The sequence below is a fragment of the Battus philenor genome, unplaced genomic scaffold (assembly GCF_028537555.1).
Source record: "Battus philenor isolate CCGP_79_NKW_IND1 unplaced genomic scaffold, ilBatPhil1.0.hap1 SCAF_24, whole genome shotgun sequence".
Classification (NCBI taxonomy): domain Eukaryota; kingdom Metazoa; phylum Arthropoda; class Insecta; order Lepidoptera; family Papilionidae; genus Battus; species Battus philenor.
This window is the reverse complement of record NW_027181687.1, coordinates 4,659,204-4,674,348: the sequence shown is the minus strand read 5'-3', so window position 1 is coordinate 4,674,348 and position 15,145 is coordinate 4,659,204. Positions and strand designations below refer to the sequence as shown.

At 35.7% G+C, this 15,145-nt stretch overlaps 1 protein-coding gene across 1 annotated transcript; it reads left to right on the top strand.

Annotated features, from left to right (window-relative positions):
• Positions 1 to 1,335: 1,335 nt before the first annotated feature.
• On the top strand, positions 1,336 to 2,877 carry LOC137924508 (uncharacterized). The gene has a single exon (XM_068767894.1). The coding sequence runs from the start codon at positions 1,336 to 1,338 to the stop codon at positions 2,875 to 2,877; it is 1,542 nt and encodes a 513-aa protein (XP_068623995.1).
• The last annotated feature ends 12,268 nt before the right edge of the window (positions 2,878 to 15,145 follow it).

The window sequence follows — 15,145 nt, the reverse complement described above, 5'->3', positions numbered from 1 at the left end:
AATAACCATTTCTTTTTGACTAGGATATCGTGATGGGATGCTTATGACAATTGACAGTGAAAAATCTGTTACCGCTTTAGATAGCGTAATGCGGCTTCGAAGTCATGTTAATCTTATCCTCCTTGCCCGCCCCCTTTTCCACTTTCAACCAGACATTTTTATATGATGGATGTAGTTGCTGGGCTGACCATAAAAGTGATCTGACAAGGCACGTCGTATAACGATTTGTATTCGTCGTGTGACAACGCTATTTTTTGCAGTTGTAGACCTGACTTTCTTAGGTATATTATCAACCAGTATGTTCCTTTTCCTTTCATTTTGTACCGAAGTTTTAAGCAATCTGTTCAATTTCAATTCAATGCTTCAATTCAAACATATTACTTACTTATTACTCTAAAAATATCTTCGAATAAGAGATAAAGCTTGTGAATTACTTGCATAAAAACCATAACTTAGTCAGAGATTCTAAATAAAGCAATATAGACATTATCATATAAACAATACGGAAGAAATTACGTACAAAATTTAAACGTTCATCTCAATAAATTCAATTATAATTTCGTGTGTAAATCACATTGCACGTTCCCCTATTGGGGATTAACTCGCAGGAGTTTAATGGAAATTTACTATATTCAACTATTAGGGCTATTAACAATGCTACAAATCTAAGCCGCGGAACAGGAATGCTATACAGTAAATTATAAATTAAAACCAATAACATATTTGAACTCCAGTTTTTAACAAAATTACGAATACATTTTCTCGAGTAAAAAAAGGACCAATATTTAGCCACTTCCGCACATGCAGTGGTAATCGTGCAACAAAGGACATCTTCAGGAGTTATGTTACACCGATTAGTGCCAAACACAAAGTCTATATTTTACTCTGTGTTTGTCCGTGGAGGGGTGAAACACGTGTTAAGTGAATTAACGGTGGCAGTTGTGTAATTCGCATTGTTTCATTGTTTACCGCATACATATTTATAAACGGGCTGGCGGGCGGTGCACTTTGCTGCACGATTACCACTGCATGTGCGGAAGTGGCTAAATAGTGGTCCTTTTCTTACTTAGGATGGACTTCCGCAAGGTAACGCCTGATTCCATTAAATACATTTTCTCGAGTTTTAAATGATTGCGCTGTGACGCTCAGTGACGCGGGTTTACCTCTCGCCGGACACCGCTGTCCGGCACAGGGGAACTCAGTGTGACCTCAGAGGTCACTTCAATTAGATTTCGCGTTCCCACGCTCTATATCGTTCCGTGCGTGCGATAACCCCCGCCCTCCCTCTCTGTCGTAAGGCAGGGAGGTGTCGCGTGTTCCTTATACACATTTACAATGGCGCAATCATGGCGTCACTACACGGGTCCTCCATTCGATTTAAAATCTCCCCCTAAGTCTTCAAAGGCCGCCAAATCCAAGGCTGGCGCGAAGGATCACCCATCTCGCTTCACGAGTGACTCTCCGCAGTCACCGGACACCCCAGTTCGTTACGAGAAGCAGCCTCTTCCTGTAAAAAAGCCGGACGCGGAAGACGACTCGTCGGACTACACCTCCGGGTCCGAGTTTCTCGACTCGGACTCGGAGATGGAGATTGACGAGTCGAAATCTGCGTCCCGGTTTGACGAGTTCACACTCGTCACAGGCAAGAGGAAGCGCTCACTGCGAGCTACTCTTTCGCCTACGCACCAGGACAGTTCTAAAACTGCCTCCCCTCCGAAAAAAGCCGTCCGCAAACCATCTCCGACGGCTACCTCCTCTAACCCGACCGATCAAAGGTCCGCTCAAGTCCCTCAACCTAGCGGAAATAAACCCCCGCCGCCCGTCTTTCTCCACGATAAGCAAGCGTGGAAATCAGTCCACTCATGGCTCCTCGCCAATGACATGGGCAAATCAAAGGCCAAAAATACCACTCAAGGTATTATGGTCAACACCCTAACTGTAGACGACTTCCGTCGTTTCACTAGATATTTACGTGAGGAAAGCATCTCCTTCCACACGTATGCCCTCCCCGAAGAAAAACGACTTCGTGTCGTTATCCGCGGCCTCCCGCTTGAAATTGATGTCGCCGATGTCATCGACGACCCCAAACAGGCGGGTCTTCCAATAATTGATGCGAAGCGCATGTCGTCGCTTCGCACCAAACTCCCCATGCCACTCATCATGGCTACCTTAGAACTCTCCGCCGAAGGGAAGCGTATCTTTGCCCTCAAAGATATCTGCTCCCTGTCAGGTGTCTCATTCGAGGCACCACACCGTAGAGGCATCGTCGGGCAATGCCACAGATGTCAACTCTACGGGCACTCCGCCCGCAACTGTTTCTCCCGCCCTCGGTGCGTCAAGTGCCTAGGGGACCACGGGACAACAGATTGCCCTCGTCCCGCTGTTACAGAGACGCCGCCCGCGTGCGTGCTCTGCAAATCCGAAGGCCACCCAGCCAACTATAAGGGCTGTCTTAAGGCGCCTAAAAAACGCCGCACAGGCCGCCGCCCCCCGCGCCCCTCAAAAAACGCAGTCCGTCCCCCCACCTCAGCCCCCGCGGCAATAGTTTCGAAGCCCACTTCGAAACTTACTCCCCCGCCACCCCCGCCGGCCACTTCAGCTTGGGCGAAGCCTCTCTACCCGAGAAGCAAGCCCGCCTCACTCCCTACCGCTCCGCCGGTTGCCCGTGAGCAACCGAAACCCACCAAACCCGCCACCGGGTCCCCTTCACCAGCCGAGGATCTCAAATCCTTGGCACAATACCTCGCCAATATAGATCTTGACGAGGTCTCCATTCTCGCTGCGAAACTACGTAAAGCCTCCGGTCCCTCGGAGCGCTTTATGTGTATCGCAGAACACTCGGCCCTACTCGCCGCTCTCAAAGCAGAGTTTAAATAAACTTTGCTTCCCCTCTCTCACATTATGACGTAACTCTCACATCGATTCTCGTCGATTTCGATGCACTTACATGCACTACTCACTTACTCATAATACGGCGGCCGCGTCCGCCTAATTCGTATAAAGCGTGGGCGGTCCGGAGAGGCCCGTGTCACTCCCGACCGCCGTGTAGTCCTCGCTTCGCGTTACATAACAAACACATACATACACTACACTATACACCTATACGGTTATAGTCTTTCACGTTTGGTCGTCATCGCCGCTACTGTGGTACGTTCCGCAGCCCATAAAATTTCGGCCCGTAGACCCCTGTTCTACGGGTTCCATTTAGATGAAGCTGTAAAAACCATAACCGGTTAGCAGCAATAACTTCACCAGATATCGTATCGTATCGTATCGTATCGTATTTTAAATGATTATTTTTTCAAGGTTCTCGAGTCGCGACCACGAGTTGGTAGGCACAGCTTGTGTAGGCGTCTCGCTAGGGGGACCGACGACACAGCTAAGCTCGCAGGAAGTCGTTGGTAGCGGACAAAGCAAGACCGGTCATCGTGGTGTTCTTTGGTGGAGGTCTATGCCATACAGCGGGCACCTATTAGCTGAAAAAAAGAAGAATACGTTTTAAATATAAAAAATTCTCCCATGTGTCATTTAAACAGACTTAAAAGAAAAATATGCAAATTACAAATATATTCCTATCCGGAAGTAAACATAACTGACTGCCATATAGTAAGTTATTTTAACAAGTAATCGTGTCGTAGTTTCCACATTATACAAAGCAACAATCTACAGAGTATATGTGCGCGTATACCTTTGTAATTAATAAATATAAATTAAAATAGGTTACGTTATAAATTATGTGATATTAATAAAATATTTACAGATCTTTCAATGTCAGACAACGGCTCGCAAAACACATGCGGCTCTGAAAAGAATCATTTTAGGCTGCAATTATTCATCGAGTTTCGATTATTTTGAACAACATGTTTATATGAATCGTTTTATTACACTTTAAAATTTGTGAAATGTAAACACTTATCAACAAGCGTCTGAAAGAATTACTCAGAAGTTCTGTCATCAATTATGGACCAGATTTTTAATAATCATCAAGAGAAGTAAAATATATGTTTGATATATTATATTTCACTCATATATTGTACTTTTATTCACACTTTCGCTTGAAGTAGGTTGAGACAAAACATCTTTTAAACAGTGAAAATATAATCTCATTACAAATTAGTTGATTCTGTCAAATTTGTAAGTGTTCCGGTTCCGGTATAGCTTGAAGTTAAGACACGGGCTTAACTTAATAATGCTAGTTATGATACTTAACTAATGAGAATGAAATTAATGATTAGGTTCTCCCATTATTCAAAATCAATAATTAACTTAGAATAGCTTGGATTAACTAGTAAGTCAGACATTCGGAACTCACAGCCAATCAGTTTAAAAAACAAAATAATTTTTTAACAAAAAAAAATATTTTTACTAAGGACCTCTGTTTTAAGATGATAAATACGAATAATATAAAATGACTTTATTTATTTTCTCTATAAGACTGCGACAGGCACAGAACTGTAATTTACGAAGTCTTTGGTAAAAAAAAAAAGAATAATATGTAAAATAACATAATAGTAATATATATAAAAAATCAATTACTTCGCTATATACATGTTTTACACATAGAAATGTGAACTCTCACTCTAAGCCTTATAGGCAAGCTCACGGTTGCTCAACAGACCATGGAGAGGGCTATGCTCGGGGTTTCTCTATAAGACCGCATTAGAAATAAAAAGACGATGTATACAGGCCGCTTTTAACAAGTATTGTTAGAAATCTATAAGACGCGGGGGAGTGTATGTTCAATAATAGAAGTTCTATGGCTGAAACGATGGTGGTGATATATTTAAAAACTATTTATCTACGAAGAACATCTTAGCAAATCGACTTACAAGGAAACTTAGTTTGGAAAATTGCCAATGGACTCGAGAATAACGTCTCTATCGAGTGTTGTTTCATTGCGAAGTGACATACGAGGATAGAATTTATTTGGCAACCTTTATCTAAAATTCGCTGTAGCAAATTCGATCAGATGAATACACAGTGTTGAGTTCCTAATGACATTTTTATCATTGTTAAAGTTAACTTATTTGCGATTTATTTCCAATAAAACGTTCAAAAGTTTGTTGAGATTATACCATACATACAATACTATTCACTTTTTCTGATTGCATGTTAGTTGGAGAAATATTCTCGGAAGTTTAATTTAAAAGATATCAGCTTTGTGACATCGCTAGTATAATTTAGGCGATTATAAAAATCTTCTAGGATAATACAATTTTTGGGGAGTCTTTTTATATTAATTTGAAAGCATATCAGTGTCTTGGGAGATCCCAACGCTAAAATGAAAATTTAGATAGAAAACTAATTCAAATTAAATATTATCTGTCCATGCCAACTTTGTTCTGCCGAAAATTACCAGCCTATTAAAAAAAATTTTGTAATATATTTCAAATCCTTGATTCCCGATCACCGGTAAAGCTTTTACTTGAGTATTCGATGTTTGGTTATGGAATCAATCACACTTTATAAAATCTGTACTTAGAAACGGATATGAATGATATGAAGAAATAGTAACAAGGAGTAATTTAATTAAAGTAATCCTAGTCAGACCTACACCATTTATTCGACTTAAGTCTAACATTTAAAAAATTACAAGACTGGCAAGCAACAATTAATAAATAAAAAAACATACCATTGATTCTTATTTTAAAAATGCGAAATGTAAACTAAATAATAAACACGATTCACGTGATATTTCGCTGGAAATATTCACAGAATTATTACACGAGGGCTATTAGTTAGAAATAAAGTTTGCAGCATATCAGCGGTATTGGCTCCTGGCTACCATTACGGGGGCAGTATCTATTACTCGCAACATACGTGCGCTGTTCGTACATACAGTTCCTAGCAGTAAATTTTGGGCGCTCGCCAAATGCAGTGCTCATCCATTATGTTGACTCGGCAGCGCACGGGAAATAGCGGGTTACCAGTGCTGGACGCGACACGTCATGTGACCCACATTCAAAATCCAATTAATATTGAGATGCCTCCACGAAATTTGTTAACACATTTAAATCCATTTTTTACATAATATTTATGTATTTTTAAGATAGATTTGACGGCTTTAATTAATATTTTAATTACAAATAGGTTCCACGAAAAAAAAAACTTATTGTGAAAACTTGAAAATATTACCGAATAGACTAAAAAAAGTAATTTGTAGAAGAATTTATATACAATAAAAAACAAAGCGAACCCCAATTTTTTCTTCGAAACATAGAGGCCAGAGATATAGTGGAGGTATTCAAGGAGGCTACTGGTTCAAATATTATAAACATTACAAAGCAGCATTTATACAATTTTAGCTTTTTTTTTAAATTTTGGTGGCTTAGATATTAGGTGGCTTGGATTAGGGTAATACGCGCGAGTAACCTGTCTTTTTTCTTTTGAGCCTTCCTCGGCTTATTTATAGCTTCTATAGTAACCCAAGTTACAGCTTCATATGATAGCGTTGGAAAGAATTGGTAAAATATTTAAGCTTCCTGATGGGCTCTAAGATTAATATACTTAATAAATGAAAGTTTGGTATTCATGTTACGGATCTTTAAAGCGTTTTATCAAGAGTTTCTGCAGCGTGAATTGTGATATACCAAACTTTTTATATTAATTTAAAACTTATTCTTAAATCACTGGTATAATTCTGGAACTGTTGCTTCTGAGATTGGTTTGAAAAACACAACAAACCGCAAAGAATAAATTGTGGCAAAAAGTTATAAGATACTTTCTGACATTATTTGGTTTTTTAAAAAAAATTCTGCGCAAAAACTACTTAAACACACATTCATACTCATTTCATTCCACGATAACAATTCTTTCAGTTGTCCTTCCGTCGTACATATATTTTTTATTTACGTAGCTATATAAATGACGAACGAACAAACCAAAGAGTTATTTTGTTATTAATTATTTATAATAAAATTGGAAACGTTAATTTTGTTAATATTGAAAAAACATTTCCTCCGTGAGACAAATTTTATAATCAGCAATGAATATTCAGAATTATAATTTTCAAAAATGTTTCACTGTGTGTATAAAATAACAACAATTACAAACAGCGTAGTCTAAACAGCCCACGGGAGGTCGTTAATGTTCAATTTGAAAGCAGTCGTAACGTTAAATTGGCGTGAGTTACAATGGACATAGAGGACTTCATGTACAGAGTAAATACAGCTCTCTCGAGTGTGCTCTGTGATTGAAGCATGTTACATGTCCGGTGCGGGTCCATTTCCCAAAATGCATGGATTTAGTTGCACATACGGTATGTACTGCAGCATGTATTATGAATATTAAATTCCTAATGGATTATAACCTAATGGATCTAATGTGTATCCGAATGTACATTACATGATGGACATGCGATTTCAAAATACGAAACGTGTATCCGAACGGAGTGTGAAAGTAACAGATTACGAATGAAAGAGACGATGAATGGCGTATGATTACAACTGCGAATATGACTTTTATGTTAAAAGAAACTAGGTACCCAGACGTCGAACTTTCAAAATCTAATGGCCTGTTCCAGTCAAATAAAAATAGCTGTATTTCAACGTGACCACATTATTTATTGATTTAATGTAATTATAAAAAAACGACGATTTATTTTAGAAAAATGGTCTATGTGCACTGACTTTATGACTTTCTTAATAGTTTCCTCGATTGCTTAATAATCCTTTAGGACTTTATAGAAACGTAACTTCAATTCCGTGGATTCGCCATGCGGCTACATGGTTGTAGTTAAAAGAGCTAGGTTAAGTGCTTTGTGACAACTCTATTTTAGTGTACAACTTCCTACTTCCCTAAGTTTTAAATGTTGTATTAAAATTCCGTTGCTGATGAAGTTGATGTTTGCTTTAGCTAAATTCTTTAGTTTATGAAGAGATTTTGCTCATGCATGCTCTATTTATGCATACAATCTGTCCAAATTATTATAAAACTAACTCTTAAATTATGTTATCATATATATTTAAATTGGCCAATATCATTTGACTGACTATAATATATTTACATTAAGTTTCTAGGTTTCATTTCTATCATATCATCGTAAATTAGTCAATAAGACATTACAAGTTTGATTTAATTCTGTTAGTTTCTATAAATTCTCTAGATGAGTCGAGTTACTTAATATAAATTTTAGCTATGACATAGCTAGTATATGCGAGTATAGTTTAAATCGAATTCTGAAGCGATTGGAATTTCGCTGATTGCGCAAGCGGCCTAGATAGTTTAATTAAAGGCGAGTGCTCTCTCTACAAAATCAAATTGTGTTTAAGTCATGACGACTTGGAAATTTAGGATGTATACATTATTTAACTACAATAGGGTTTTACCTTATTCTTTTACCATCGAAAATGCACAGTAGCGGCATCCCAAAAGTGTAAGTAGCAATAAACACCTATTTTTTACACGTTTGATACGTTGCTCGAAAAAGCGTGTAATAAATATATGTGAAATTAGGTACAATTCGAGACATATTCCACAACATAAAAAATGATGTACGATTAAAAATTTCTTTATATTTTCTCGAAAACTCGTACAAAAGTAATAATAATGATATCCATATTAAACGTATACGAAAATAAACTGACCGACGGTTTGTTTGCTTATGTATACAGGGGATTATGATATTCCCCCAAATTTATTTTGTGGCCGTATATATAGGTTTGTGTAAACGTCAAAATGAGAATAAAAAAAATTAGAAAATCTATCTGTGCAAAATGTGTATTTATTACTTTCTGTAAACAGCGTTATATCAAAATTGTATAGAAAACAGTGTGAAAAGAATTGGGTGTAGTTTTTAAGTACCGTCGACAAAGATAATAAAGGAACTAATCTCATCATAAATAAAAAGGTCCGAAAAAAATTCAAAGATAAAAGGTGATATATATAAAGAAACAAAGAAGTTGACTATGAATATAATAAAGGAATAAACAACACTATAGGGGTGATCTGCGATCTGTTTATCAAGGCCTTTCGGTAATAAACGTATTAAATCCGTTCCTATTATGACTCATAGAGAGCTTCATTTCTACCCTTATTAGTTGAAACACAAGGCTCGATGGAATAACAGCAGCAAGTAGTAGTGTTTATTTTGACGACAGCTGTCAAAGACGACCGTGGATAATTAACCGTTTCATAGGTCGACTTCGTATTTTCCTTTTTTGCTGAGTATGAAAGAGATGGCTGATGGCCTTCTTTGATTTTCTAAAAAGCGATTGCCTTCCAATAGGTGCAGCCAAAGAATAAAGGAGGTGAACATTGCCTCACTGGTTAGCAAAGAGGAGTGTCGCTAGACCTTTTTGAATTTCTGCAAAAGGGTAAGTTGAAAATCAATCAATAAATAAATAAGAACAAGAATAATGAAAATAATAAACAAGAGCGATAAACAGCTGTCATAATTGAAATTGAAATTAAGTGCGATAGAAGAAAATAAATAAGAATTAATAATAAATACAACGGTAAATCAAATGTATCAAAGCCAAAGAATAAATAAATTAAAAATAATAAATGTAAAATTGTAGAACCCTGGAAAGAATAAGAAAGGAGTGAAGATGTACAAAAGGAATGAAAGACATTGAGAAGGACGAAAGATGAGTATTAAAAGAAAATAAAAAGTGTAATAGATTATAATGTTGATAAAGATCCTGTCCACTCATGGAGTTGAACAAGAAAAAAAAGGAGCAGCATACATCTGTTTTGCACGCTATGTGGCTTAGTCGAAGTGACTAAGCCACATAGCGTACACTTACCCATTTTATCGGCTAACCTCTGTTTATTACAGCTACATTGGAACGAAGACGGCAGAGTAACTTGAAGGCCATGCCTTCGACTATTAAGTTAAATGTTTCATGAAGTTCTAAAGTCGCATAGGCAGTCGCTCCACGGTGTGTCACGCTAGGATATCTCGTAAGTTCGGTCAAAATCTCGGCTGGATCTATTGGTAGCTGAGAAATAGTTTGCAACTGTTTTATGACAAGAAAAGTACCAACGAAGTGAGTAAAGTACAGCATTTAGCGTATTCCATGCGAAAGCAGAAGGTTATATAGATACTATCTAATGTGCAGTTTACATTAGTGAGTACGTCGTTCATTACACAATCCCCTCAGGCACTTTGCTATCGGACCATTAAATGCTTCGAGTGCTTCGAATACCTAATTTCCGATGAATGCAGGAAAGCAATCTCTCTAGTTGTATTCACTCTAATTGTTAACTCTATTAATGTTATTTTTTACGTTTAGCACAACTATGAATACACGTTTATCTTTATTAGTATCTTGTTGCCATATTAAAACGATATTAGAAAGTTAAAAAGTAATATACACAAAAAAATATCTGTTGATATAATTATTTACTGATTTTTACTATATGCGTGAATGTGATCACAGTACATATACCATCTGTCCGTGTGCGACGTTATGCCACACTCACCAGTGACTCAAAACCGATACTTTCCTATTTAATGGAATCAGACGTTACCTCGCGGAAGTCATGGAAGAAAAGGACCAATATTTAGCCACTTTCGCACATGCAGTGGTAGTCGTGCAATAAAGTGCACCGCCCGCCAGCCCGCTGATAAATGCGTATGCGGCAAACTATGCGAATCACACAACCGCCACCGCCAAATTACTCAACACGTGTTTCACCCCTCCACGGGGCATCTTCAGGGGTTATGTTACACCGATTAGTGCCCAACACATAGGCTGTGTGTTTGGCACTAATCAGAAGTGGCTAAATATTGTTCCCTTTCTTACTTACGATATTTTCCCAACTCTAATAGCGATTCCTCTAAAATATCTTCGAAGAAAAGGTTCACATACCCTTCTCCGAAAACCCAGTAGATATCAATTAGTCAATATAATACACTAGCCGACGCGGATCCGCAAGCCCTGACTACGAAGAAGCTATAAAAGCCAGAAAGGCTAACAGCGTCCAGTACTAATCGAATATAGCCCAGGTACAAGCAAAATTATATATATTTTTTTTAGTTTTGTCTGCTTGTTTGTTCGGGCTAATCTATGAAATAACTGCACGGATTTTCACGGGACTTATATTAGCAGCTAGCTGCTACTTTTATTTTAGAAATTTGTAAAAAAAATAAAAAATAACAAGTTAACTTCATGTTTTTGTTTTAAATTCCACGTGGATATAGTCGCAGGCGCAGCTAGTGTATAGTATATAAATATTTTTTTTTACTAGTTGATAATAATGCAACTATTTTAACGTCTAATTGGGTATATTTTATATTTCATCTTCCACATTGTAATATTTATAGCGATTACTAGAAGATTTGAATATTTAAATTAAGGCATTATAAACTAATTTGAAAGAAACCATTCTTAAATTAAGCTCTAACGGTTTCCTATCCAGATGACGTGATCATAGTCAAGCTCGCGGGAAGCCTGTAGCAACTTTCGGTTCTGACAGTTTCAATTAAAAATATATATAATCATTTTCAAACTCAATTTTTCTTTGACATACAAAAATTATTAGTCTGTGTAACTAATTCATTATATCTAATGCTGTGTGTGTGTTTAAGTTAACTATGAATTTTTGATTTAAAATATCCGAGCAATAACAGACTACTGTAGACAGAATTTTTTTTGAACTATATGCAAACAGATGGAGCTTATACTTTTTGTAAAGTATATAAAAATACTGTATAATTTATTACCGTACTAATCTATAAAGTAAAACTCTGAAATAGAAATACTTTTATACTAGCGCTAACATATGTATATTTGGCTTTTTCTTAATAGTTTCCTTGTGAAATTTAAATTCGTGGCCTTATCATTATTCACTGAAATTTTTCTCCGTTTTTTTTATTTACAGAATGTTTTATGAACTTTTATTTGTAATGGCCAATTAATGTTTAGCAAATAAGTAAGACTAACTAACGATTATATTTAATAAGATTTAGAAATTACATAAAAATGTAATTGTAAATGTATACGTATACAGTAAACAACGTTGTGTCTACGTGTTAAATTCAGTTTTATTAATACATTTATAAAACATACACGTATCTAGTGATTATACTAAAAACGTACTGCAAGTTTTGTTACAAAAAAACGCTTGTCGAATATTTGCAAGTGCTTGTTTGTGGACCGTCAGCAACATAAGATTTACGAATACATAAACTTTATTTAAAAATTTCACATTTATCTCAATATCTTGGTCTATGTAAATTTACATTTCTATTTCTAATAGTTTACTTGAAATCGGTTTATTGGTTATAACTTACTGCTCTTTCAAGTGAGTGTATGTTAAATGAATTAAACGGTTATTAAATTTAAAAAGTAATAAGAAGTATTGATTTAATTCAAAGGACGACTTAAATTAACTAATCTGCTGTCCGTACACAAACATCGAGAGGCCGCCACTCCGAATCCGACGTCGCACGCTTCCCGCATGTCGCGTTGTTTATCCAGCGACTGCAAATACTCTCACATCCGTGTTCCTGCATAGTGTACACACACCCTTACACCAACTGCAAACTAGTGCCTTAATGACCTAATGCAGAGCCGAATAAGCGCCGAAGCTCAGGCCGTGACGTAACATCCTAACCTATTTTACTGATTACGTAGTCACTTCTCTCAAGTGTGAGGTTTAGTTCGCTGTTACCGTAGATTATTACTATCTGCAAGTTAGATTTCAATGTATGTAAATATTAACCTTCTCTCCTAGTGTCTTCATTCATCACGCAAGATTATATATTGGTTATTCCCGTAGACATATATAAGTATTAGGGGAACCGGAAAATAATGTAGAGAGAAAGTCGACATATTTTACATAAAATCCGATTGATTTTTACCGCTCCGGTATTGAAAATTTGTATACTAGATAGCAAAAGGTTGTTGATTACGAAGGTGAATATATTAGATTAGAAATAAAAACTTGTTAAAAATGGAGTCGTGTGAATTTAATCTAAGAAAGCCACATTACTATCTGGTCCCCCTAATACATAGAGTGCCGTATAGATGTCCGTTAGGGCTTTAAGGTTCTGACCACAGGCTCGTGAGCGTATCGTAGGTTGTATACCCACAAAAGTGGACCGATGATCTTGTTAAGGTTGTCGCAATACTTTGGGTGCAGGCCAACTTCTCATTACAAAGAAGTTGTAGATAAGTTAATAGAAAGGAATAAAACTAATTAATGATCGGGAAAGCGACTGGAAATTTGAGAGAAAAGAATTTGAAATAAATAATTTAAATTTTAAAATTTCAAAACAACAATTGTGATAATATGATGTTTGTAATATGCTCAAGTCTAGGGTCCTTCGCCACGAGAGGATGAGAAGTGATGCGTAAAAGAAAAAAGGAATGGAATACTTTGTGAAGAACACTAGAAGAAAGAATGAGAGATCTCGATGAACAGATGAAAGAAGAGAACAAAATAAAACTATATAAAATAATAATATTGATAGAAATTGTAAGACAAAAACGGGCCAAAAAAGATTTAAAAGAAACCGCTTATTCCGACATATGTCTTAACCCTTAAATATATAATAATGAAAAACTGCAACATACCACTTAAACGGCATAAGTAAATGGCCAAAGCAGTAAATTCATAGTGTTGTTTATCTGCAACATAAGGTTTTTTAGTAAATAACTATAAAAGATATCACTTTTTTTTTTAAATTTTTCCCGACATTGTAGTGTATTTATCTGCAAGATATATATATTTTTAAAGTGTAAATAAAAGTCATGCATTTATGGGTTCAAGAGTTTTTGCTGAGATCTTTGTCAAACAGTGAACGGCTAAAATATTGGTGATGGTGATAAAGTGTAAATTCTTGTGTATAATTAATTTAACGAACGAATAGGCAGCGTGGGTAAGGACCCACTCGGTGGACCGAAGAAATCGCTGAATGCGGGTAGCGCAAGACAGGTCATCGAAGCGATCTTTCAGGAAGGCTTATACCTGGTAGCGGGTGACAACCAGCAGAAAAGAAGAAGAATAGTAATTAATATTTTGTTTTCCATTTTTGGGTCTTAAAATTAGAAAGCTATTGATACTTAAAGCATTTCTAATGTCACAGGAAAGTTCTAAGTCTACATATGCATTACCAGTGCCTCCAGTTCGATGAATCTTCCTTCAATCGAAGAATTCTTCTTTTGCGTCTATGTGAAAAATTATTTATGTAACAATTTCAATAAAATTAACAAATAAAATATATAAATTAGTCTTACAACGATTTTTTTAAATCACGGAGTAACCATAATACTACCGTTAATTGTCTAAAAATCTTAATTTTTTTTAACATTGCTATTACCTGCATTAGTTTTAAACTTCTGTATATACACTGTTTAAGACAGCAGAACAATACATAACGTTATTTTAACCTAATTCACTCAAGGAGACTGTGTCTAATGTACTATTATGTTAAGCATTAAGTTTTATTATAATTCTGGTGATGTTAAAATAAAAATTATTATTATATCGTCAGTTCCTACTGCTCCTAATCTAACATCTATCATCGAAAATCCATTACATAGTGAGATAAATGACGCTACAAATTGTATGAAGAAAAGTAACATTAAAACAAGTTGTTCACTCATCCGGGAAAGAACCTCGCATTTCCGTGTACAGCCCGCATAAAATAACAAGAAAATTGTTGATTCGTGCTAGTATTCACGATTTACGACGTAATTACCAAAAATAAAATATTAATATGCAAATAGTTCTGGAATGTTCTTTTTAATTTTTTTTTCAAATTTGGAACATGTAATGTCTTTTGGTAACTGCCATTACATAATGCAACATTTGTGACTTTCAAGGGTGTCATAAATATGACATTTTTTTTAAAAAAATGTTATTTTTACTTGTTTTTACAGTGGTTAAGCAAATTAAAGTGATCCAATGAAATTTATTATTATTATATATATATATATATACATATGTAAATACATGTATATATATATATATATATATAATTTTACATTTGATTAATGAATAAACAACTAATCTATTTACATGCTTCTAAAAGTAGAAATGTTCTAAAAAACATCTGTTTAAATTTTATTACGGGAATATGAAATTAGCCTAAAGATTAATTTATAATCAAATTACTTGTAATAAGTAATCATCACCCAATATATTAGAGATATAAATAGATGCTAAATAGAACTTGCTACTGCTATAGCAACAG